We start from the raw sequence: 25,099 nt of genomic DNA on the forward strand, positions 1-25,099 counted from the left end.
TGTCTAAATGTTTATATAATAATATAAAATCTCATTATTCACCTTGAAAATAATATTTTTCCTATGATGGAAAAGAGAAAAACACAGGGATTTTAAAAGACTGGTGAAAGCCACCGTAGATGTCCAAAAAAGACTGTACATCTCATGTTCCCTGCAAGAAGGACAGCACCAGCCTCTCAAACACATGGCTTTGATCTGCTCTGCATAAGTTAAAAAATTGGTTAAGCAGTGTACTTGGAAAATTTTTATTCTCATCCTACATTTCTTCAGCTGAGAGCTGCTCAGCTCTAGATTTTTAATTATAAATGGCTACTTGTGAAATTGTGTGGAGTTAGGCTAAGTCCTGAGTTTTCCTGTGACATGGAAAGATCCAGCCTAGATCTCAAATTCTCATTTCATCTTCTCTCGGACAAGTGTGTATTCCTGACTGACTGACAACCAGCTTCAACATGTTGCTGTAAGGCACACAATGAATCACAGACCCTGCTCCAAAACTGGGAATGTATTAATGCTGCTGCTGCTGCAGTTGCATACAAATCTTATTTTGGGAAAACGTGATGCATCTGCCCCAAAGATTGTACCCAGGATTTTCCTGCAGGTAGGTGAACAAGTGTGAGGTCAAATGGAAATGGTGTCTGTTGAACCAAATGTTATTACCCAACAGTGTCTATAAACAAAGAGAGAATCAGAATCAAAGCCTCTTCCCTGTTATCCCTGATATCCTTTCCACTCAGTAGAACTAGAGCTGCATTTTGGTGCTTTGCCATGGAAGCTGCACATTCCTGACTGCTGTTAGAATTACAAATGAGCAACACTGAAACTAATTCAGAGAAGAAAAAAGCTGCTGGGCCTGTGGCAGTGCCCAGGTGGAGCAGGTGCTGCTGCAGGAATCAGAGAGAGTGATGGACTTGGACATCCACATGCAGCACAGAGAATGGAACTGACAATATCCCAACATTCAACAAGCAGCACTATTTTCTTTAAAATGCCCTTCACCATGGATATGACTCTCCAAACCAGGAATGCAGCAGATGAGTAGGTAGCAAAGCAGTCCAGTTGTGTTGGCCAAATTCCAAGTTCAGTAATTACACTGTGCTCTTAAATTCCCCCCACAGCCCAGTTTCTGCCTCTCTTTTTCTCCCTGTCCCGGAGCATTGTGCAGTGTTTCTGTGAAGCTGTACAACACTGAAAAATATCTCCTCCCATTAAAACTGCCCGGGGAATTTAGGTAGACAGAAAGTTATTACCAGAGTTGGAATGTGGGCAGAACACCAAGGTTTACTTACACTTGCATGGGGATCAAGAGATCTTTGCTGACGAGGAGTGTCAGATCCTTATTAAAGAGCACAAGTGGGAATAGCTCACTGTGCTGCCTGAAAACAAACCCAGGAACTTGGGATCTCCGCCCCTGGAAGCGACCCAACACCTGGGTTGTTTCCTAACAAATCATTCTGTAAAAGCCTCTGATGTTGCAGAGTATCTTAGCATTATCTTATATGGTTGTTTAGTAATATTCATGAAATTATTTGCTAATAAAAAAAGTTCCAGAAACTTTTGTTTTTCAAAGCCCTCATGAACTAAAAACAAACTGCATTTTAAAAAAGTCTACCATGAGAAAAGCAGCAATATAGCCCAAATATGGAGGCAAGTGTTTTAATTTCAGTAAATAGATACACCAAGAACCCCACAGAGTATTTAAGTATTTAAGCAATCTGAGCCAGGTCTGCAGCAGGAGTGAAAGCCTTCTGTGTTATGTTAAATAGACAGCTGTAACAGTTTTCTTACCCTCCAAAGCAGGAGTCATTTAAAATATTTAGGTAACTGACTCCCAAATTTATTTATACCCCAAAAATTTATTCTTACTAAACAAGAATAATTTAGAACATTCACTGTACAAATTCCCGCAGGAAGGAAAAAACTCCAAATCCATCACATACACCGAGTCTGTTCTTTGTATTTTGTGCCTTCTTTTTCCCTTTTCTTCCTGTAGTTGCCATTCTTCTTTCAGCTCAGGGCAGCTCTAAGCTTGGGGCTTTAATTTCCCTCATTTCTTTACACTCAAATTTTTTATATGTCCTTGTGCGCAGCCACCTGAGGACGAGCAGCACGGCGATGCCGATGCCAGCAGTGAGGAGCACCACGGTGACCACGGCACCAATGCCAGCTCCCAGCTGCCTCATGGAGAACTCTGGGGGCTTTTCATCCACGTAGTAAATCCCGAGCTTCTCAATGGCCAGAGCATCTCCATTGACCGAGACAGTTAATTTGCTGTTGGATGGGAACACGGAGTCATTGTTCACGTCTTTTTCAAAGTAATAGGCCACGTCAGCTATATCTACATCCCAGCTGGGCTTCTTGTTCTGCTCCAGGCGGATTTGGATGAGGGGGGGCTCGTACTTGATGGCAGCGACGTACCTGGGGTGCAGCTTGTACCTGCTCTCTAACAGCTGCGTCAGGGCCTTGGCCACGGCGGGGACGGCGAAGGCGCTGGAGCTCCTCTTGTGCGTCAGCTCGATGTAGATCCACCTGGTGCGCACCAGCTCGCTGCAGCTCAGGCTGCTGCCTCCCCTGTCGCTCCTGCGCACGCCCGCCGTGTTCACGCACCAGCAGCTGCTGGACTGGTTGCACTGCCGGGCCTTGAACACGCCGCTGTCCTCGCAGTCGGGGTCGTACATGCCGTCGCTGTCGGACACCGCCTGGGGAGGTCTCCAGAGGCGCTTCTCCTTCAGGGGGATCATTTCTGCCTTCATCAGGAAGCATTTAGAAGTCAGGGTCGAGCAGTCTACAGGGTGATGTGAACCTGCCAGCCTGCAGGTGCAGTTCCCTGGGCCGTCCTGGGCACACACTGCCCACTTGTTGGTCGCACAGGTACAGCTGTCGTGGGCTGGTGAAGCGACTGCCAGCATCAAGCCCAGCACAACCCCAAAGAGAGGCTCCATAGTGCAGGAGAAAAGCACAGATACAGTCCTGAGCGACAGCAGGCAGCATCCAAAGCTTTAATCCACTGATGGAGGCTGCTCATTCCTACACACTGGCGTGCTGCTCCCTTTATTGATTCAAATCAGACCCACCAAACAGGTTCTTCTTCCAAAACAATTGCCATCTCCTTCCCAAATCCCAGTCAACAGCTTCCCAGCTCCCTGTTAGCTCTCAGGGAGTGGCACCTGCCTCCAGCTGCCTCCCTCGCTCCTGCTTGATGAAGAAACAACAGGGAAGAGCAGCCAAGCTCCTGCCATGGGCTCCCGTTATGGATTAAAGACAAGCAGCTGGCCCTTTTTCTTATTTAGACTTTGTATGGACTGTATGCAAATAGCTGTTTAAGGAGTTTCTTCCACTTCTGCAGGAAATCCTATACTCCTCCACCTCCATCATGGTTGTTCCTGTGTCTTTCACTGCACAGCATCTCTTATCATTCCACTATCTAGATTCTAATCAGTTATGGACTTTCTACTTTCATAGCTTTATTAAATAAAGCCTTTGGGAGTTTGATGCTTGCTGCGTGGGGCAACTGCTGTTCCAAGAGGAACCACAGCTGACCAGGCTGATGGCTGCTCTCCCGCAGAAATCAGCCTCATTTTCCAGCATGGAAAGCTTCTCTTCCACTTTCCCTTTGGCACATGCTCATTCCAAGGCAGCACTAGGAATACTGATTTTCATGCTTATGTTGCCCTTACAAAGTTGTTTGTTATTTCTTAAGAAATTTTTCAATCTGAACTTTAATAATGCCTTTCACAGAACACTCCAGTGGCTCCCAACTCTCCCAGTGATCTACAAACCTGTCTTACCATTTCCATGTGCTTTGGCAGCAGCTGACGAAGATTTTCCAGTTTGCATTAAGTCAATCCCATTCATCTGATTTGTCAAACCCTGTCAGACTGTTCATAAATCATTATTTTGAGAGCAGTGATGACCACAGAGCAGTGTGTGCACTGCACTCCCAGCCACGTGCCCTGCAGTCAGCTCCTACCTGGGAGCTGCTCACCTGAGCACTGCCCCACTTGCAGCTGCCAGCTCCTGCACTCGTGGCTCTGTGCACACTGGGAAGGACCCTGCCTGCCAGGGAATGGGTGTAAAATCAGAGCTCCACATGGAAATGGGATGTAAATACCCTCTGCCAAAGCAGGACACAATCTGGATATTCCTTCAGGTAATAATAACTGCAGTTAGCTTTCTTGGAAAATAATTGAGATCTACAGCTAAAACTATTATTAAAACTGCCAGGTAAGTCAATTTGTCATGTTGATGATTCTATAATAGTTTAGCAACTCTTTTCCCATTTCTGAGTCATTCATTTACCCACACTACAATAATGTCCTTTTTTCTTTTAATTTTCACATCCCTCCTTCAAAGTCAAAATCCATTTAACTATCACCTACCTCCTCATATCTTGTCTATATTTTATTTCACATTATTTAAATGCCAAATGTGAAATATAGTTCAAAATAAAAGTGCACTTCTTCATTGACTTTTTCTTTTATTGGTGGATTTTACCCTCTGTAAATAAGAAAGGAACACACTTATTTTAAAGACAAGTTTTTCCAACTATATATATCTCCAACTACATATATATATGTATATATATATATATACAACTACTTATATATATTATACATAATAAAAAATGTAATGCCTCTTTGACACCAAAAAAAGTATTATTTCTTCTAATCCATGCTAAGCTGCAAAAGTACTACAAGAGTTAATTATTTAGAACAGCAGGCTGTAAAAGGAATAATCCTGTAGAAAATGTGGAGTGCATTATTTCTTTAGTGATCTCTGCTTCCATGGAAACAATTTCTCAGCACAATTCTAAACCTTGTAAAAGTAGGGCAGTAGGTCTATGTAAAGCAGCAATTAAACAACCCGAATACTTTTATCTAGGCCATTAAATACTTTGTCCAGCATCACACGTGATTACAGTGCTCACTGGGATGTTAAACCACCGGCTGCTTCCCGTGGGGATGGATGAAATCCTTATCCCTCACTTCCTTGGGGGGCACAGCACCAGCACAGCACCTCTGCCTCCTGTGCAGACACTCGGGGTGCTCAGCTGTGCCACACCCTCCTTTTGGGGTGCACTGTCCTCCTCCACAGCCTCTCTTGGCCCTACAGCCTCCCCGCCCTCATGGCTCAGCCCTGCCCAGCACACCTGGATCGGATCGAGCAGGGGATGTGGCTGATGGAAAGGGATCTTTCCTCCAGGATGTGCCCCTGCCAACCCCTCCCATTGATTCAGGACTGTGCCGTGTGAGCCGAACGCTGGGGTACCATCCCAGCATCCCAGCCCCAGCATCCCTGGATCATCTGCTGATGGAGCCTAAAGCACAGCGGCTGTAAAACAAGGAGGGAAACAGCTCCTGCCCGGATGCGCTCCCTGGCGCAAATTCACCAAACACACTGCTAAGGAGAGTTTCGCTCCCAGTTCCGAACCTCTCCCGCAGCTGCTGTGACAAAGCTCCCTCTGCTGGAACACAGCTTTACTCTGGCACTCGCTCAGTGCCACCGACACGGCACAAAGACGTTCCAGAGACAAGATGTTACAAATACACACGTCGTTCTGGGTATTGCATGTGCAGCCTTTATTAGTAGACTCTTGTCTGTCATCAGGCAGGAACAGCAGAGAAGCAAGCAAAGGAAAAAAGTCCTGAATGAATATCAATGGCAACAGTGTTAACTTTTTACTTGGTTATGGATTTTGGATTTTTCAACTGAATTGTTTTTGGCAAGTTGGTTAGTTTAAAAAAAATAAAAGTAGGGATATTCCCTCCCCTTGCACACAAGATCTGCATCCCTGTGAGGCAGCACTGCTGGTAACTGGGAAAGCAAAACATGATTCAGCCAACAAATGCCCAGAAGGATATTTGCCAGAAATGACATCTTGGGAGGGGTTGTTTGGGTTTATTTTGTTGGCTTTTGTTAATTCCTTTTTTCATTTCCCAACCTGTTGAATTCCAGTTTTAAGTGTATCATTCTACCCCCTACTCAATGATTTCTCATGTCCTGAGCAACAACTTGGTAAGGTGTAACGCTGGTCCTATGGAAGAAACAGCAGATTAGTCTGCACAGGTCCACTGAAACAAAGCATGGATGTTAACAAAAAAGCTTTTAAATACAAAATTTTCATGCCTAAAATGTGTTTGGTAGAACTGGTATATTAGTTAAACAGGTTTTATTTCCTGGGAAGCATGCAACTTCCAAATTCATCTCATTAACCACTCAGTGAAACTAAATGATGAAAAGTAGGTTAGTTTATTTTCTTACCCTGCCTCCTGTCAACAAAATCATTACTCAGCATCACAACTGTGCTCTTTCCAATTCCTACAGAATTCTGTGTGCTAGACTGGATCCTGATGGAACAAGCACTGTATTTTCTCCACACCACCCTGCAACAAACACTTGGAATTCTGGAGCTTTTATGTGCATAACAAAGGCTCAATCCTGCCCATGTCCTCAGAAAAATCACTTCAAAAGTCTGGGTTCCTCAAAAATTTCCTTACATAACACCACTGTTAAATACAATAATACAACTGTGTGACTTTACCTCAGTGATCACTAAAGAGGGAAGCAGCCAGGACATTGTCAGCACTACCTGGGTAATCCTGACCCACCCCTAAAGGGCTGGGAACTGTGTGTGAACAATGAGCAGTATCTGCTTCATGATGCTGTGACAAAATGTGTTCAAAATTCTCCTCCCAGCAGCTCTAACTGGAACTGTCAGGACAGTGACATTGGGAGATTTTCCAGAAAACTGCAAAACTGCAAACAACACAACTCCCCATGACTGAGGAGGAGGAATGCTGTCCCACCTGGAGTGCAGCCCAGCCAGGAATCCAGGAATCCTTGCAACAGTGGTGGTCAGGAAGCCCCAGAGATGAGAGTTTAGAGCAAATGCAGACTGAGCCAACAGCCAGAGAGAGGTGGCTACACCAAGTGATAAATTACACACAGTAGTGGGGCCTACAGCTGTGCACCAGCACATCTGAACATAGAGAGAGCACACAACACCCACCAGCACTTCTGAGTCCACAGCTCTTAAAAGTGGGAAAATCTCTGAATTTCAAGGACTCACATTTTCATCTGCTCAGGTTCTGCTCCCTCCCCTTAAGTGAGAGGGACTCATGAGGCCTGATAAAAATATAACATTAACTTCCCATAAAGGAGTTCCCTCCTTGGGATGCAACTCTATGATTTTAAAGCTTTTCAAACTCTTTATACAAACAAAAAGTTGAAACATATCAAATCTCAAAATTCCATTTATGTTATGTAGAACTATATATATATATATATATATATATATAACACACACATATATTTCCTTAAAATAAAAATTGGGTCCATTGTCTCCCCTCTAGATATAAACTCCAAGTCTTGCTTGAAACTTTCAAATATATTTTAGGCCTCTCTGAGAAACTCTGCCCAAGATAAACATGTGGAAATAGTAATACCTGTAGACAAGTCAAGTTTCCTTAGTATTTAGAGAGCAACATTTAAAGCACATTTTTTTTCTAAAAATATTCACAGTGATACAGCTCATGAAACATTTCCAATTTGCAATCAGGAAACTTCTCAATCAAGATCAATCTGTGAGTGATTTATCTAAATATATACCTGTATGAAATCATAACTGAGGAACTGATATAAACAAATGTTTTTCTATTGAACTGTACATTATAGAGAAGACTCTGAATATAAAAGTGGGGATTATTTTTCTTCAAAAACACAAATCCTTTTCTGCTTGTTGCACTCAGTTTGCCATCAGTCAGGAGCTCTGGTTTCCACAGGAAACAGTGGCAATTAGAAGTGGACAAACCACAATGATCTGGAGAACAACATAAAACCTCCCTGTAGAATGGAAGGTCACAAAGAGGTAACCTGTAGTAAGACAGGAGTTATCATTTCCACTGGAAACAAGCACAGCCACTACTGAGAAGTCATGAAACTCATCAGCTTTTTCTCCCCAATATATAAGCAGGATGGCAAAGAATATGCCAAAAAGCTACTTGACCAGCAAAATCAATGGGGAAAAGTAATAAGAAAAATAATAGTAAAAAAAGGAATTGGGTGATGTATTTTGCTGCAACTGGATGAAACTTCTTACTGGACACCAGGAAACTCTGAGCTACAAAACTCTCATTTCAGTTAAGTTTTCCTTTTGTGAACTCAGTCAAACTTACACTCCCTAAAGCAAAGGAACAAATCCATTCTGAGTTAGAGGTGCACTTGTAGATAAAAACATTAGAGAAAATTCCCAAACTGAAAGACTTGAGAGAGGACAAGCTCTCCTTGCAGACTGATGCACAGCATTCCTGACAGGGTGTCCTCCTTCCCAAACACCAGGCTGGTCAATCATTACCTCCATGGCACTCATCAGCATTAACATTCCTCAGGCACACAGGTCACACATCAGGAGCCTTCAAAGTGTTTTTCAACCACAACCATGAGATGACACTGGATTCTTAACAGTCACTACTAAAAGGGATAACAATTCTGAAAGAGCTGACATAATGGAGAGGAGGGGAAGAAATTCAAAAATTAAATCAAAATTCCAAAACCATCACACTGGTAATTCTTGTGAATGTTCATTCTCACTTCCTTCAGCATTTTTTTCACTCTTGTATGTGGAAAGGAATAAGTTTTCTATCTGAGTCAAGAACTCTTCAGCGATGAGGCAGTTTGTTACCTTGCCCAAAGTCTTCCTCATGCACTCCAAAAGCTAGGCAAAAGAAAAGGAAATCTGTTTTAAATTGTCATTTCCCCCCTCTTTATGTGGTAAGTATTGTTAAGAGATTTTTATTTATTTATTTAGGATGAGCACTACAAAAAGTGTTTGTACATTATAAATTTAAAAGGAACAAGGTGATCTAAACCCAAGTCTTTAAAACCAATTACCCAACAACTACATTTCAGAGCATTCTACCAACTCAAGTTTAAATTTACACTTTATAAGCAAAGATGCATTGAGAAGAAACAAAAAAAAATCAATGTGTACAATTACTGTGTGCAAGTTTTCTGTTTATGTCTTTTGCTTTGGGCAGAGTTTGTGTCTTGTTTGTGCCATAATGGTACAGCTGCCACCAGTCAGAGCTCCAGAGCAGTGACTACACTGGAAAATTAAAGTTCCTATTATCCATGACAAACATGGCACAGCATTATTTTACTGATGGAACAAAGGACCAGGAAGGCCAAATCTGCTCCTGAGACATGTGCAGGTCTTGACACTGAAAGCACACAAAATGCTGAGGAGAGACCTGAGTAATTAATTGCCATTAACTCCTCTCCAAACTGAGGGTCAAACTTGGTGTCTGCACATAACCATCCCCACCTCTCTGAGAGGAGGATCTTTATTTTCACTGTGTTTTAAGTAAATAAGCTGTGCCACAAAAATAATTTATTATCATTAATTTACATCTCTGATTTGTAAAAGTGTAACTCCAGGTGACTTCTGACATGAAACAGATTTGGATTTAAAAACACATCTACCATAAAAAAGTTAAGAGAAGAAAACTTACTTTCTGCAAACAAGTCAGGTCAGAATCTCTATGAAAAATTTTATCCATGGGGACACTGCTGTGGGAAGAAAAACAAACAGGAGTGCTGGAGAAAGCAGCCATGGGTCTTGACTGAAACGTAACAATAAATGTATAAAAATTCCAACCTGGCTGTTTGTAACAGAAGCGGACACAAACCTGTGGCAAAATCTGTATTTCTCAATTATCCACCTTGTTTTTTCAAATACTAATTCCCACTGAGGCTCCTCCAACATCTGTTCCATTTCAAATTTGTAGGGCAGGCCTGTAAGCAATTGAAGATCGTTATTCAGTGTTTCTGCTACACTCCACTGTTTCTTTTCCTGTTCAGTTTAGGTGCAATCCCTTCCCTCCCCATAACTGTTCCTCATTTATTACTGCCTGCAGAAGCCTGTAGCTCTGTTACTTGACAACATTAAGGAGGTTAAAGGATGATGTGTTTTGGATTCCAAATTTAATTCTGGTGGGAGTAGGAACAAATCTTTTCTGCTCCCTGCCCTTGCCAATTCCCATTCCATAAGGAAGGACAGAAATCTACAGCAAACTCAGAAATTAAAAATTGAATTGAGTGTTTCTAACTTAGTTGCACTGTTGTAGTGTAAGAGTTATATGGTTATTAAATTAATAAAAAAGGTTTGGTTTTTCAGTATGAATGGGCTGATGGTGAAGTGCTGACTATTGTTCTCAATTTCAAAGGAAATTTGCTCAGAATTGAAGAAATTCTTCTAGTTTACTGCAGGTGGAGGAAGAGAATTCTAGAAAATATTTTAAAAGAATCATCAAAAACTTATTTGCCTAACACAATTAGTTTACCAAAAATCAGGGAGCAAGAAAGAGACTGTACATTTCAGTAAATAATTTCCAAAGAGCCAGAGGAGATGGCATTTTGTAAAACCTTGATTTCAGGAGCTAAACAGAAATCTGAAATCCTCTGACAGAAAATGCACAGGACTACAAAAATGTCTAATTCTCAGGGTAACAGAGTTTATCAGTATTTTAACTCTCCCCCACAAAGGTGGGATGTGTGGGAGAGGAGGATGAAATGCAGGAGTCTCAGGGTGGCAAACAGGAATAGGGCACAGATGTGGCCACTGCTGCCCCTGCCCCAGGACTGCAGTGAGGCTCCCTTGTCTGCTTCCACTGGAAAAAACAGAAAAAACTGTGGGCTCACAAGGCCTTGGCTACTGATGTGCCAAGAGTACTGGAAACCTTGGAGTGTGGATGCAAAAACCTGGACTTTATAAATAGAGGGAGGAGGAGAGAGAATAGGCAGGTACCAGAACCATCTACTGTTATCAGGAGAATTTTCCTCAAATCCATGTCAGGAAAAGAGCAGAAGATCTGATCATCACTTGCAATACAGCCATTTTTATGTGGTATGTCCTTAACTGTTCAAGAAAGGAAAAGACCCTGATTTCATGAAATGCCAATGGTATTTTTAATCAGGAATTTGTTCTCTTAGGTGGGGGTTCATGCCAGCACCATTTCAGCCTTCATGCCTTGTCTTCCCCTGGACAGCTGGCACATTTCTTTGATCCTCTGACCTGCTGAATGCCACGTTACTCAAAAATTAAGAGTTTTTGACCACTGTAGCATCCAGTTCTTTGCTATTTACTTCTGTCTCCTTGAGCAGAGAATCTGTTCAGAATGTTGTAATGCAGGCCAAGTAAGACATGGGAAACAGTTTCTAAGCTGTTCACATGGATTCTGTATGTAAATAACAGGGACCTGTGTCCCAATCTTTTCATTTCTTTGAGGAATTGTGAGAACTACTAACACAGAAGATCAATCTTGTATGTATTTATAGCTGTATATATATATAGTTGTATATAGTTGTATATTGTTGTATATAGTTGTATAGTCGTATATATAGTTGTATAGTTGTATATAGTTGTATATTCTAGTTGTATATATATAGCTGTATATATATTATAGCTGTATATATATATAGTTGTATATTCTAGTTGTATATATATAGCTGTATATATATTATAGCTGTATATATATATATAGTTGTATATTCCTATTCTGACAGCACAGACAACCCACAGGTTTATTCTTGCAGTGAAATTCCTGTGTTTATCCAGCATATGTTGCCATTATAAATGACACCATTTATGTAATGCCATTATATTACCAATATAAATACAAAATACTGATTTCTCAGGATCAAAACCAGACATCTTCCCCTTAACACCCAAAGAATTAAGACACTGGATTAAATAGGGGTACTTACGATAGGAACCATCAGAACTGATCTCATCACTAATGACCAGACAGGTGATCTGGGAATAGGGAAGAGGATTATTCCTGTTGTAAGGGCTTATGATCATCCCGATGAACATGGCACCACCCCTGGAGAAATAGCTCTAAAAAACACCAAAAACACCACATACAAAAATCCAGTCTTATTGAGAGCAGCAAAGCTGAAACCTACAGAACAGCTTTTATGTCAATTCCCGCCGAGCTGTGTAAATACACTGGTGCAGCAGTGCAAAGCCCAGGGAGCCTGAGGCCGCGGGGCGTTGGTGTGTCCGTGCCGTACCTGGTACTTGGCCTGCGTGTCGATGTCGCGGATGGAGGGGCTGGGCTCGAAGGCGGGGTGCGAGTGGTACCAGCCGATCACGCGGAAGCCGCGCGCTGCCAGCGACTCCGAGGCCTGAGTCTGCGACACCGGGTCCATCTCGCACTGCAGGCCTGTGCTCAGGCTGTTGCACGGCTCTGCTGTGCACACCTGGGGAGAGAACACCCGGCTGCACCAGCGCAAGGAGCCTCCTCAGGCTGCAGGGGTTATTGTAGCACAGTCCTGCACTCTGCTCACAGTAACCCCTGCAGTGCTACAGGCTGGGGACGGTGTGGCTGGACAGGAAAGCTGAACATGAGCCAGCAGTGTGTCCTGGTGGCCAAGAAGGCCAATGGTATTCTGGCCTGGATCAGGAATAGGGAGGTCATTCTGCCCCTGTACTCAGCACTGGTGAGGCCACACCTTGAGTGCTGTGTCCAGCTCTAACCCCTCAGCTTGGGAAGGACATTGAGACACTTGAGCACATCCAAAGGAGGCAAACAGGCTGGAGAGGGGCTGGGAACACAAACCCTGTGAGGAACCACTGAGGGGGCTGGGGGTGTTCAGCCTGGAGAAAAAGAGACTCAGAGGTGACCTTATCAGTCTCCACAACCCCCTGAAAGGTGCCTGTGCTCAGGTGGGGTTGGGCTCTCTCCAGGCAGCTCTGACACAACCAGAGCACACAGCTTCAAGCTGCACCAAGGGAAATACAGATTGGATATTAGGAAAAAGTTTTTCACTGAAAAAGTGATAAAGTTCTGGAATGGCTGCCCAGGGAGGTGGTGCAGTCACCATCCCTGGGTGTGTTTAATAACAAAGCCTGGATGTGGCACTGGGTGCCAGGGTTTAGTTGAGGTGTTGGGGCTGGGTTGGACTCAATGATCTTGAAGGTCTCTTTCCAACCTTGTGATTCTGTGAATTCTGTGAATCAGTTACAGAAAACTTACAGAGTTTTAAAAGGCATTTACCAGATCTTGCTCATGATGCAGTTGATACTTGAGCGTAAGCTTAACTTTCATATTTCAAGACTACAGTAATGAATTTCAACTTTAATATATATTAATTGCCTTTTAGAAATAAGTTACATCTATTCAAAGTGTAACTATGATCATTTCAGTTTTAATATAATAGAGAAAATGTGAAAAGACAAACACTTACTTCCACAATTTTATCAGCTTCAGAGTACTTTCCACCGAGCAGCCCAATCACTTCTGCCAGAGACACGTGAGAGTGCTGGAATAAAATCAAACAAGTAGTAAAGTCCAAGTTGTGGGATTTCTCACAAGGCAGTGACTTCTCAAGGATATGTAGAAAGAAAACTCAAGACTCTCAAATACCCAGTACTTCCATTTAAAGCAAACAGAAAAGATTAAATTTGCTTATTATATACACACCACAGATGTAGTGCAAGGGTGCAACACTTCCATGCACAAGGCAATGTGTATGGAAGTTCAAAAACTGCAGCCTGGGCAGTGCTGAACAACTGCACACATTTTGGTACAGCCTGTTATTCTTGGAAAAAACCCACACATTGCTTTGCAAACACAAAATCAATTCTCAGACTGGGAGAAAATGAAGCCATAAATTTCAGAAGGGCAGTCTGTTTCAGAAAGTAGCTTTAAGCAAATTAGAGTTAAAGTATGACAGAGAGTAGTAAGTAGTACAGCTCTCAGTAAAGTAGCAATGCTCTTATTAGTTTTTCTAGAAGATCAATAGTTGTATATTTAGCACAATACAAAACCCATTCATTTTAGGGGCTTTATTTAATACTAGATTCTCACTTCTAGGTCTGACTGGAAAAAAATCACTGAATGGTTTGGGTTGAAATGAACCTTAATGATTTTCTCATTATCCCCCCTGTCATGGACAGGGACACCTTCCATTAGAACAGGTTGTTCAGAGCTCCACCCAACCTGGCCTTGAACACTTCCAGGGATGGGGCAGCCACAGCTTCTCTGTTTTAATTTCTTTGTCTTATGTTGCTCATTAAAAACAAGAACCAAACCCACAGCACACACATCACAGCTTTTTGAAAGATAAAACTTAATGCTCACCAAATCCATTATTAAAAGTGCTTCAGAAGACACTTTCACCTGAAAGGGCTCCTGAAATGATAAACACAACGATAAGAAAAGTAACCCAAGCAATGGAGCCCTCTCAGTAATTCACTCAGAGGTACATACCTGCTTTTCTTCCGTGAACAAACAGCATGGTATCAGCTGAAAGGGATCAAAGGAACTATAAAATGAAAGAAAATTTCTCTAAAGATGTAGGACAGTCAGGAAACTTTTCAAGTTTCCCACTGTCTCCTTGACAGAGGAGGAATATCCTTGTTGTCTTCACTGGATTTTCTCATCCCATACTAGGACGCCAAATACCAAAATATCACTTCCCACACTCCTGAATTCCAGCACAGAACATCTGAAAAGCATCCCTGCTATTTCAGACCAGGATACATATTAATGCTGTGCAGGGTTCCAGCCTGACATTTTACAGGACATTTGTTCCATTTCTGGCAGATCTATGTTTGAACATGATGTGATCAAATACCTTTTGATTTGTCTTGAACCTTTAGAAGATTTTGCAGGTTTCAGTTTTTCTTCCTCTCTCCTTCTTGCTAATTCTTCAGCTGAGAGATGCTGAAAAGATTTTTTAAAAACTTGAATGTTTCAATGGCTGAAGTGCTTTTTCAGCCCTGACTGCAAAACCAGAACAAATTCTTGATATCCCTGCCCTCTTAATATAATTTGTGTATTACAAGACTACTCAGGATAGAGGCAACAGCCATGGCAGAACCAAGCAGTGTGGAAGGAATGACAATCTGAGATCAGGTCCACAAGGTGCCTGATAAGAGAATTCTCTCACTCTCCAAATCATTCAAATTCAGTAAAATCACAGCCCACATCACAAACCAGGTGTAAATCCAGGTGTGACCATCTGCCATTACAAACCACAGCCAGAATTTATCATGCCCCCTCCTTAGGGGTGTTTTCAACCTTTGTTTCCATTCAAATATGTATTTTACAGGAAGTGTTGGAATTATTAACCCACAGTCACTCAAAAACAGGTATGCCATGATATCATTATGGTAGTAATTGTTACAGGCAATTACTGAAAGGTTGAAAATTAAGAAGGCTTTGTATACAGAAAAATTGGATGTTTATAGTTCTTCACTTTTGATGCAATTTGTAATTGTAGGAACAGACATGCATTTTCTTTCCAATTCTCCCATAAAATATTTAACCTTGCATGAATTTTTTAAGCACTTAATAAACCACAGTATTACTGGGGATATTGCTAGTAGCAGAATTAATATTAGGAACTCATTATCACCTGCATAATGAGCACAAGGAAACCATACAGGACTGAAAAAATAACATTTAAATGTTATTCTCCCATCCCCTACTGTTACCCTAAAGGCAGTTAACTGAAAGCAACGGGTCATGAAATCTCCTACAAGACAAGGCAATGAGTTTTATGGGCACAAAACCCTTGTGCAAACCCCAAATGCAGCTGCATTAATCAGCATGAAGATGTGGCAGCTGCTGCAGTACTTTCAAATTACACTTCCACAAGAGAGGTTGAATCCCTATGACACAACTGTTCCCTTGTCTGTTTGATGCAACAGCACCAGCCAGCAATTAGCAGGAACTGATTCCTGGTAATTTAAGGTGATTTTAAGGTGAGGATTTAAGGTGAGGTTAAAACACAGGAGGGTTACCTCAAATGTCTGTCCTTCCAAATCCTTTGCATCACACCAGTTTCCCCACGGGTCCCGCACTCGCCGTCTTCTCGTGCGCTGAGGAAAGAAACCACCATGAGTCAAATTACCCTGGCAAAACTTAATTCCTTCATCCAGGCAGCCAAAGAACATTGTCCAAAAGGCCACTGCCCCAGCAATGGTACTGACACTCCAACATGTTCCCAGAAAATAAAGAACACCCCAGATTTCTGTAGAATTAAGTAGCTCATGATCCCCCAGGAATTATCATCAGTAAAGTTTTTGGAGTTTGAGGCTGTAAAGCCTGTTAGTGTTCCATGGAATATCAGCACCCCTGACAGCACCAGGGTACTGATATCCAGCTCTGAATTAATGCTCAGACAACACACAAAGCTATAAACTCAGTGTGTTTACATTTAGTGTATGCTACAGTTCTTTACATTTCAATTTATTATTTTTAAAGTGGGATTGATTTAGTTCTCCTCTCATCAACTGATTTACTTTGCTGTGAAGTACTTAAAAATGCTACATTAAGTGTGAATATAAAAATTAACTCTGGCAAGCCTTGGTAATTCATGCAGTTATAAATTAGTTACTGCTGCATTTAATTGTGTGCACAGGGCTCTCAGTAAGCCATAACATATACCTACTGTATTGAAATGCAAGCAACTTAATCACACACTGCAATGCACTTTACTATTTTGTGACTAATAAATGATGGGGAAGAGGGGGTTCAGGCTGCAGGGGAAGGCCAGCAAGACAGCTGAGTGAAGTACCTGAAGCAAGACTGACCCCCAAATCACAGGGCACCCTAAGGAAACTGCAACCTGAGTGAGAGGAGACATTCCCTGAGGTGCCCTGGCTTGTACATAAATGCAGGCTGGGAGGGTTTTCCCCTTGTCCCCGCTGCCCCCAGGCTGTACCATGGACTGCAGGCGCTGGGCCAGCTGATAGGCTTCCACCGTGTCCTTGCCCTCCCTGCAGCGGCTCCTGTCGGCGGGCTGGGGCCGGTTGTACACGGCCTGCTCTGCAGGACACACAGGGGACAATTCCCGTGTCAGCAGAGCTCAGGGCTGCTCAGCACTGCCACACACACACAGGAGTGACACGGGTAAGTGACAACAGCAAATGGCACAGGGAGAAAACAAACAGAACCCTCACAGCAAAGACATCTCTTGGTAGTCATAATTCTGAGTGGTGATGTAGCCCTCTCCCACCATACTTTTAAAACAACAAAACCTCCTCTTCTCCTCCTTCTTCCTTCTAAATAAATTTTAAAAACTTTACTTTGGACAAAATGTAATTGCAGGACATTGCGCCTCTCCGAGGTGACTGTCATTCAGACCAAAACTCATTGAGAGCCTCTAAACCAACATCAAGGTACAGACGCACATTCACTTTTAACAGTTCACCTAATTTTAACACTTGCATTGTTTAAAAAGTAGCCCTCAGGATGAAGTAGTCCTGAGGATTTTGTTTAAAATGTAGCCCTGAAGGCATTGGTATTTATTTAGAAAATTGTTACAATTTATTGTGGGAAAAGAAACAATTACTTGAATTCTACCTAATAAGAAGGGCAGAATTTCAGACACAGCTGGTATCAGGACACACAGAAAAGCATGAAACAAAACACATCCCACCAACTGGTGTGTGATTAAACACGGGGAACGGGAAATAAAAAGAAAAAATAGAAGTTTTGGCGTAAGTCTAAAATTTCTAATTGTGTTCATAAGTTACAAGCTCTTCTAGATTTTCCAAAGTTATGAGGGAAGATCTGCCAGAAGGTCCTTCCTAGCATGGATGAATGAGCAGCACACCCTAGAGCTGGGCAGTCCCTGCACCAGAAGAGGCTCTGCATTGACTGTTCTAACAGCAATATCTTTACCACAGCCGAAGTTGATGGCTCCTATCAGCTCCAGGTAGGTGTGGATGCGCCCGATGCAGTTCACGTCCCCGCAGTTCTTCAGGCCGGGCCGCACCGAGGTCTTGTTCAGGTATTTGGGTTTGCATCTCTCCCTAAAACAAAGCACACCTGGTCACACAGCAGAACAAACCATGGGGGATGAAGGAATTGGGGGACTTTAACTGAGGTCCTGTTTTCACTCTCTGTGCATTTATTTTCCTTCTCAGTTCAACACTTCTCTGGTGTCGAATGGAATTTTAGTCTCTCTTTGCAACTAGAAGCTGTCAGAGCACAAGACAACTGAATGAGGACAGAGCTAAACTCAGTAATTCTTTCTGCTTCAAAGCAAGCACAAACCAAAACTGGCAGCCAAATTATCTTGAGCCTCCTACCACAAGTCACTATGTTTCCTTACACCACTCCTGTGCAGATGGAATATAAAATATTTAAGTGCACAAGCACCAGTCCAAATTGATTCTTGATTTGAGGCATTCCTTTGGTCAACACTATTTGCTCTAGCACAGACTATTGCTTCTTGCTGCCTTTCTGTAAAGGCAGGGCTATGGAATTAATGCCATTGGTTATTTTAAGGAACCATTTGTTAAAACCATTCTTATGCATAGGATGGCAAAAATGGCAAGGAAATAGCACAGCCAAAATAAATGCAGCCTGTTCTGGTACAGAACATTCATTTTCTTAATGCTTCAAAGTATTTTCATTGCTCAGCTTCCAGAATGCCAGAGAAAAAAATCAGGAAGATGCAAAAGAAGTATTAATAATGAATGTTCTTCACTGGCAAGCTACCATACAATTAATTTCACTCTATTCAGAAGTAAGCTATTAGTGCTAAGTAGTGTTTTAACTACATCAGACCAGGACATCTTAATCACTTATTTCAGTAAAAGAAATTAATGCATCTTACCACTGATCCAAAATATAATTCCTGATTTTCAAATAACGCTCTGGTGTTTTGGCCTGGCGCCCTTCAAAGAATTCGGGAATAGCTTGCTTCTCTTCCTCCAGAATGATGCTTCTGTCAACCTCCACTTCTTGATCAGGTGGCTTCAGCTCCTCTGCTTCCTCTTGATGGTCTTCATCCCCTTGGCAGGGAGAAGGAAAAAGCAATCCATTATCAGCCAGGTCTCTTTGCTCCTCACTGAGCTCCTGATCGGTTCCTTGTGCAGGACATGTGACAGGTCCACTTTGCTCAGCTTTCTCAACAAGATTGTTGTACTGCTGGTAATCCAAATTCACAGATTTATCCCCATTCAGGTGCTGGGAACACGTTGCTGCCACAGCAGGAAATACCAAAGTATCCACTGTCTCTGGCCTGGTGTGCTGAGGATCTTCTTTAGGCAAAGCAGTTGCAGAACTGTGGCCAGCAGATGAAAAACCTCCTTGTTCCACTGCTTTTGTTTCTTCAACTGGACTTTTTGGGATAACAGATAACTCAGATTTTCCTGTTTCTTGCTGGAAGGCAGGAGTGAGCAGTTCATCCATGTCATCAGTTATGTCCACTTCCTCATCATCTGAGAGCTTCTCGATTTTCACCGCGTTCAGGTTGGGGTCTGCACGGCCTCTCAAGCTTCCAGCTTCCATTCCTGCCCCATCTTCCATGGGAAGGCTGCTCCCACACTGACTTTGCTCTTCTTTTTCTGAATCACCATTTTTTGCCTGAGGAAAATATAAATCACTTTTAGGAGGGGAAAACAAGCCAAAAAAATCATCTACTTCCCAAATAATCAGGACTGTTTTATTTGAATAGCAGATATTCTGAAGTGTTTCTTCTTCAATTTATCGTTTTAACTTACGTTTTAATCCATTGCAACTGACTTTTAGACAGCATTATAAATATACTCTAGGCCAAGTATAAATTTGCATGTATTTCCAGTCAAAAAGCCCTAGAAAGTAGTTATTCCTTTTTAAAGCCCATGAAATCTCAAATAAGGCTGAAGCTAAATCTACAACACACAGCAGAAAGAGCTGTGTAATAGAAAACCAGTATTTTCAGACTAACAACCAACAGTGTAAGGGACCACAATTATACTGCATTTATTATTTAGTTATACCAGCAATAAAACCAGTGGTCACTCTAGGAATTTGAAACCAGGTCTGACTTCACATTTAAATCTGCAAATAATGATATTCCACTTCTCTGAATTTGGGAATGAATAGAGTACATGCTTTGACAGCAGTGCCCTGAAAAGACAGATTAAAACCAAGCTACCCATGGGCAAACACCTTTTTGCCAGCCCCAGGGATGCTCCATTTACCTTGTTCCTGAAGTACTGCCGAGCATAACTCTTGACTTGCAGAACCGTTCGAGTGCCGATCAGTTTGGCAATTTTCGTCCACCTGCGGCCAAATTTCACCTGAAATTCAAAGCTCATGGAAGTGACCCCAACTGTGACATCCCAGACATGGCACTGCATGTGTCAAATGAGCTCAAAACCTCATTATTCATTAAAATGCACAAACACTACAGCAAACCCATGGTAAAGAACCTCACTATTTATGTTCTACCAAGAAGAGAACTGCATCCAGTAGTAAGAATTATTCTTATTCTTAACTGAAGAATCTTCTTCACCCATTTCAGGCACTCTGCTGCCTGTTATCCCAAGGAATCCTTGTGCTTGGCAAAGCAAACCCTTTTACAATTGGCACAACCATATAATTTCTGCAGACCTTACAACAGTAAAGGTTGTAAGGTTTGCAGAGTAAGGATTTTACTTTATTACCTGATTTGCCTTCAGAACACACTCTAATATACTTCTCATAGTTAATGCAGCATTGTGATTATACAACTTGCTTATTCAGCTCAAGTACTTTACTGTTCAAGATAAACTCATTAATTCAATTTAAAATATTATATATTTATAAACAAACTCACCAGTCCTTGTTCAAACAGCTCTTTTTCCTCTGCTGTCCACTTCAAGGAACAGCCAGGTGATTTTGTGGGTGAGCGCACCCTGGGAATGCAGGAAGCAGAAATCAGTGATTTCCCAAATCCAGACATTCTCCAATCCCAGTCACTCAAGGCACCCTCTGATGGAAGGACTATTCTCCATCTTTGGCAAAACTCAAAGTATTGTTCTAAACATGAATGTGACTCATAAATAAAATACTGAGAATCACATCAGCTTCTCCGTCATGATGGGAGATTCAAAGCAACTCAACATTCATCAGTGACCAATGGCACAGAAATACATCATAGCAGGCAACAGAAAAGTTCAGGTGAAAAGGCAACTAGAATTAACAAATTTTTATCATAAAGATTACTGTGCTACCAAAAAACTCCCCAAAACCTGGTTTACTCTAGCCTCTTGTTACACATAATATTTCTTCCTGTTGAAAGGTCTCTTGAATAATTTTTATACAGTCAAAAAAAAGAAACTTTAATTTTTTTTAAATAAAAAATTAAATTTTAAACAAAATCAGACATCACACTTAAAAATACAATTCAATTGTTTAAATGTACATACGTGACTTTTCCAGTTTTCTTATGTGGGCTGCAAATGCAAGAGTGAAAATAAAAATTAGTAATTGTGCTGCTGGTGCACATCCAGCAAATAAGAAGGATTTTAGAAAGATTTTTCATTTCTACTCAGCTAACTAAGAATTTTCCCAGACCTTACCTTTTCATAGATCTTTTCTCCACCTCCTTTTGGTTGAGCCATATTTTTTCAGAAAGTGATTTATTAGATAAATAATACCTGAAATAGTAATTAAGTAAGTTTTCAAGGCATCAGAGATATTTGTACATGTGAGAATTTTAGTAATCAGGTAAATTACACTGCTTCAGAATTACCCAGCTGTAGAAACAAATACTGCAGGATTTCTGCCATCTACCTAGAAGTTGACAGGGCTTCAGTCACCTTAACAGGCAAAGATTTGTCCAGTTCTTTTGGAAATAAGAAGTTTTTTGGCATTCTACAGGAAAACATAAACCCAAATCAGCAAAAGGATACTCTTCCTCCAGCAACATCTTCTCAATGACAGCCCTGTTTTCTTCACTGATGCTGCTGTCCAACGTCCAGGGCTGCAAACAACAAAAGCACATTTTAATATCTCAATTCTGTCACACTGTACTTGAGTGCTGACAAGAAGTAGTTTGTGAAATTAAGGAAGAAGCAGTGGTTAAAAACCTAAAACATCATGTACATGGAGAGAAGAGGGAACACAGAAGCTCTGATAACCTTGCCACAAGCAGCATTGACTAAAAAAATACTTACAAGACTGTTGCCAGTTCTCCAAGATGAATCAAGATAGTGATCCTGCAGCAGGCTTGATGCTGTGTTTTCATGATCTCTGAAAGAGATTCCAGTGCTCAGAACCATTTTATTTTTAATATTCAATGTCATTGAGTTGTATTATCTCCACTTAACATTTCTACATCTTACCCCCAATAAGGTAAAAGCATTTTCTTAGGACTTCTTAAAGGCAAACTGCTTTTTCTGCTGAGGAGAGCTCCTGCTTGCACAAGGTTTAATAGAATCCTGTCATACAGGGTTGTTGGAGCCATAGAGTAAAATTTGGGAATGATTTGGTTGGAAGATCATCTCAATCCAACCCTCTGTCATGGACAGGGACATCTCCCACCAGACCAGGTTGCTCCAAGCCCTGGCCAGGTCTTTCCAATATTTAACCTCATGCTCATGGAGATTTCATCCAGTTTACATTTCTGTAAATAACTACTAATGAGAGATCTGTCACTGATTAACATCACTGATCAACTTCTTTTTATTTTCATGCAGCATAAGATCTCCTTATGAATTTGTGTAAGTACTTGTTTTCAAAAATCTTTACTTCCAGAACATTGTCTTGTCTGAAGACTAATTAGCCCTACATTCCCTGCAGTGCTACTAAATTAAACTAACCTACTGCTCTCAACTGCTTTGTGCAGCACTTCAAACATCTCTTCATAGGATAAAGGATCAGGATGAATCTCCATGTCCAAGGATCAATTCAACTCCTTCTTTTAGAGCATACCCTGGAGAGGGTGGGATCAAGAGCCCCCTTTGCCAGCAGCCTGTCTGCAGCAGTGGCAGGGGCTATTTGAGGGCAGTGTGTCTCTGCTACAAACCTCTCATTCTCTCCAGCAGCTGCAAGTGCTGGATTTGAGACATTGCAGTCACTGCCTACTCACTTCAGCATCCCTTATCTGTGAATTTGCTGAACCTAGAAAGCCATTGGAATGTTGGGCTGCATCAAAACAGCACGGCCAGCAGGGCTTTGCTCTGGTGAGACCTCACCTGGAGTGAGGTGCTGCATCCAGCTCTGGGTCCCCAACATAAGGAGGCCATGGAAGTGTTGGAGCAAGCCCACGATGTTGATAAGAGCACTGGAGCACAGGACAAAGACAGGCTGGGAGAGCTGGGGCTGCTCAGCCTGGAGGAGAGAAGCTTGTGTGGAGACCTGATAGCAAACTTGTACTGTCTGGAAGGGCTACAGGGAAGCTGGAGCGGGACCCTTTGCAGGAACTGTAGCGATAGGACAAGGACTAATGAGTACGAACTGAAAGAGGGGAAATTTTGGTTAGATACTAGGAAGAAATTCTTTACTTGGGGATGGCGATGCCCTGGCACAGGTTACCCAGGGAGATTGTGGATGCTCAAGCCTTGGCAGCGTTCAAAGCCAGACTGAATAAAACCTTGAGCAACCTGGTCTAGTGGCAAATATCCCTATTCATGGCAGGGGGGTTGGGATTAGAAGATCTTCAATGTCCTCTCTAGTCCCTAACATTCCAAGAACCCGTTTTCTGCACCTCCCTCCGGGCGTTCAGCTTCCTGAGCCTCCCTCGCTAACACAGTTACACAACCCAGCACCTTCTCCATCGGTATTTTAAGGATTCTCCCAGCAGCCTCGCAGCGCCGTTCCGGGCTCTGCGGGATCCCATCACGGCGGTTCTCCTCACACCAGCGCTATCACAGCCCCGTTCTCTGCGCCCTTCCCGACGATGCCCCGCACCGGCGCTGCCCCCTCTCCACGGGCACCCCGTGACACTCCAAGGTCTCTCCCGGAGCGGCGGGAAGCGCCCGGCCCGGGCCGCCCCTCATGAGGGGCTCTCCCCTCACGCTGCCCGCCCGCCCGCCGCGGGGCACGGGGCGCGCGGGCCGAGCCGCAGCGAGCCCCTCGCGGCCCTCACTCACCCCGGCGCGGCCGCAGCGTCCCCCTCGATGTCCACCTCGGGCTCCTCCGCCGCCGCCATGACAGCGGGCCCGGCGCTATCGCGGGAAGGGGCGGACCCGGCGGCGCCGAGATGGGCGGGAGCAGAGCCCCGAAGAGCGGAGGCGGAGATGGCGCTGGGGTAGGCGGAGCGCAGGGCGGCTGGGGCGGGCGGCGAGCTGCGGGACAGGGCCGGGCAGTGAGGGGACGTGGCCGGGAAATGGGGGGTCACGGCTGGACTGAGGGCACATGGCCGAGAGCTGAGGCGTCACGGCCGGACTGAGGGGACATGGCCGGGAACAGGGGGAGCATGGCCGGACCGAGGGGACATGGCCGGGAGCTGAGGCGTCACGGCCGGACTGAGGGGACATGGCCGGGAACTGAGGGGACACGGACGGACTGATGGGACATGGCCACCGCTGAGGGGACATGGCTGGGCTGAGAGCCAAGGGGAAAAGGGTGACAGTCAGGCGGGGCCTGAGGGGGCTGCGGGAGGCGGCGGTGGGAGACTGCAGCACTGGTGAGGGGCACCCTCAGAGATGTGGGTGCTGGTGAGGGGCACCCTCAGGAGGGTTAGCCGGGGATCAGGCTCAGCTCCCAGGGAACAAGGGACAGAACAAGAAGAAACAGCCTCAGGTTGCACCAGGGGAGGTTTAGATTGGATATTAGGAAAAAAATTCTTCACAGAAGAAGTGATTAAACATTAGAACACTGCCCAGGTTGGTGATTCGGTCCTCATCCCTGGAGGTGTTTAAGAAAAGACTGGACATGGTTGACAAGTGATGATTGCTCTCAGGTTTGACTCTATGGTCTTGGAGTCCTTTTCCATCCTAAATTGTTCTGTGATCCTCTGAGCCCACATGGGCTGTGTGCCCCTGTGTCCTTCAAGTTCGTGGTCATGTCTGTTCCTTCACTGGGCATTGCAAGGGTCAGGTTAAGGTGTTGTTTTATCGATAACAAAACTCAGCTTTATCTCATGCGTTCTTAAATCCATGTTTTGTTTCTCAAAAGGTGTTTGGGTGTTTGTGGTAACATGGTTTGTAATCTGAAGGGAAGTGTAATCATTGATTATCATTATTAGGGAAATAACCCCAGGGAACTTTCTGTTGATTCAGAAAGTGTTTCTGTTTATATTTGTGTTGTCATCTCAATACAAATATTTTGAACCAAGAAACTCTGTTGCAACCTTTTTATTCTACATATTTTGTCTTTGTGCTGGAATG

At 43.1% G+C, this 25,099-nt stretch overlaps 2 protein-coding genes across 3 annotated transcripts; both read right to left on the reverse strand.

Annotated features, from left to right (window-relative positions):
- Positions 1-2,009: 2,009 nt before the first annotated feature.
- Positions 2,010-2,939, reverse strand: TACSTD2 (tumor associated calcium signal transducer 2). Its single transcript, XM_059478699.1, has one exon. It carries the CDS (start codon positions 2,937-2,939, stop codon positions 2,010-2,012), a length of 930 nt encoding a protein of 309 aa, XP_059334682.1.
- Positions 2,940-5,552: 2,613 nt separating this feature from the next.
- Positions 5,553-23,949, reverse strand: MYSM1 (Myb like, SWIRM and MPN domains 1). 2 transcript variants are annotated; one of them, XM_059478450.1, is made up of 20 exons: positions 23,861-23,949; positions 21,944-22,019; positions 21,680-21,750; positions 21,347-21,424; positions 21,194-21,220; positions 20,602-20,680; positions 19,985-20,083; positions 18,634-19,385; positions 17,694-17,824; positions 16,732-16,835; positions 15,809-15,886; positions 14,638-14,726; positions 14,271-14,325; positions 14,142-14,192; positions 13,246-13,320; positions 12,070-12,258; positions 11,761-11,893; positions 9,684-9,789; positions 9,507-9,561; positions 5,553-8,710 (listed from the first exon to the last, which is right to left on the reverse strand). In XM_059478450.1, exons 1-20 carry the CDS (start codon positions 23,917-23,919, stop codon positions 8,552-8,554), a joined length of 2,466 nt encoding a protein of 821 aa, XP_059334433.1. In that variant the 5' UTR covers positions 23,920-23,949; the 3' UTR covers positions 5,553-8,551. The 2 variants fall into 2 exon arrangements, with proteins under 2 accessions (XP_059334433.1, XP_059334432.1); XM_059478449.1 differs by having other exon boundaries at positions 9,507-9,564.
- Positions 23,950-25,099: the final 1,150 nt, after the last annotated feature.

The sequence above is a fragment of the Ammospiza nelsoni genome, chromosome 9, assembly GCF_027579445.1.
Source record: "Ammospiza nelsoni isolate bAmmNel1 chromosome 9, bAmmNel1.pri, whole genome shotgun sequence".
Classification (NCBI taxonomy): domain Eukaryota; kingdom Metazoa; phylum Chordata; class Aves; order Passeriformes; family Passerellidae; genus Ammospiza; species Ammospiza nelsoni.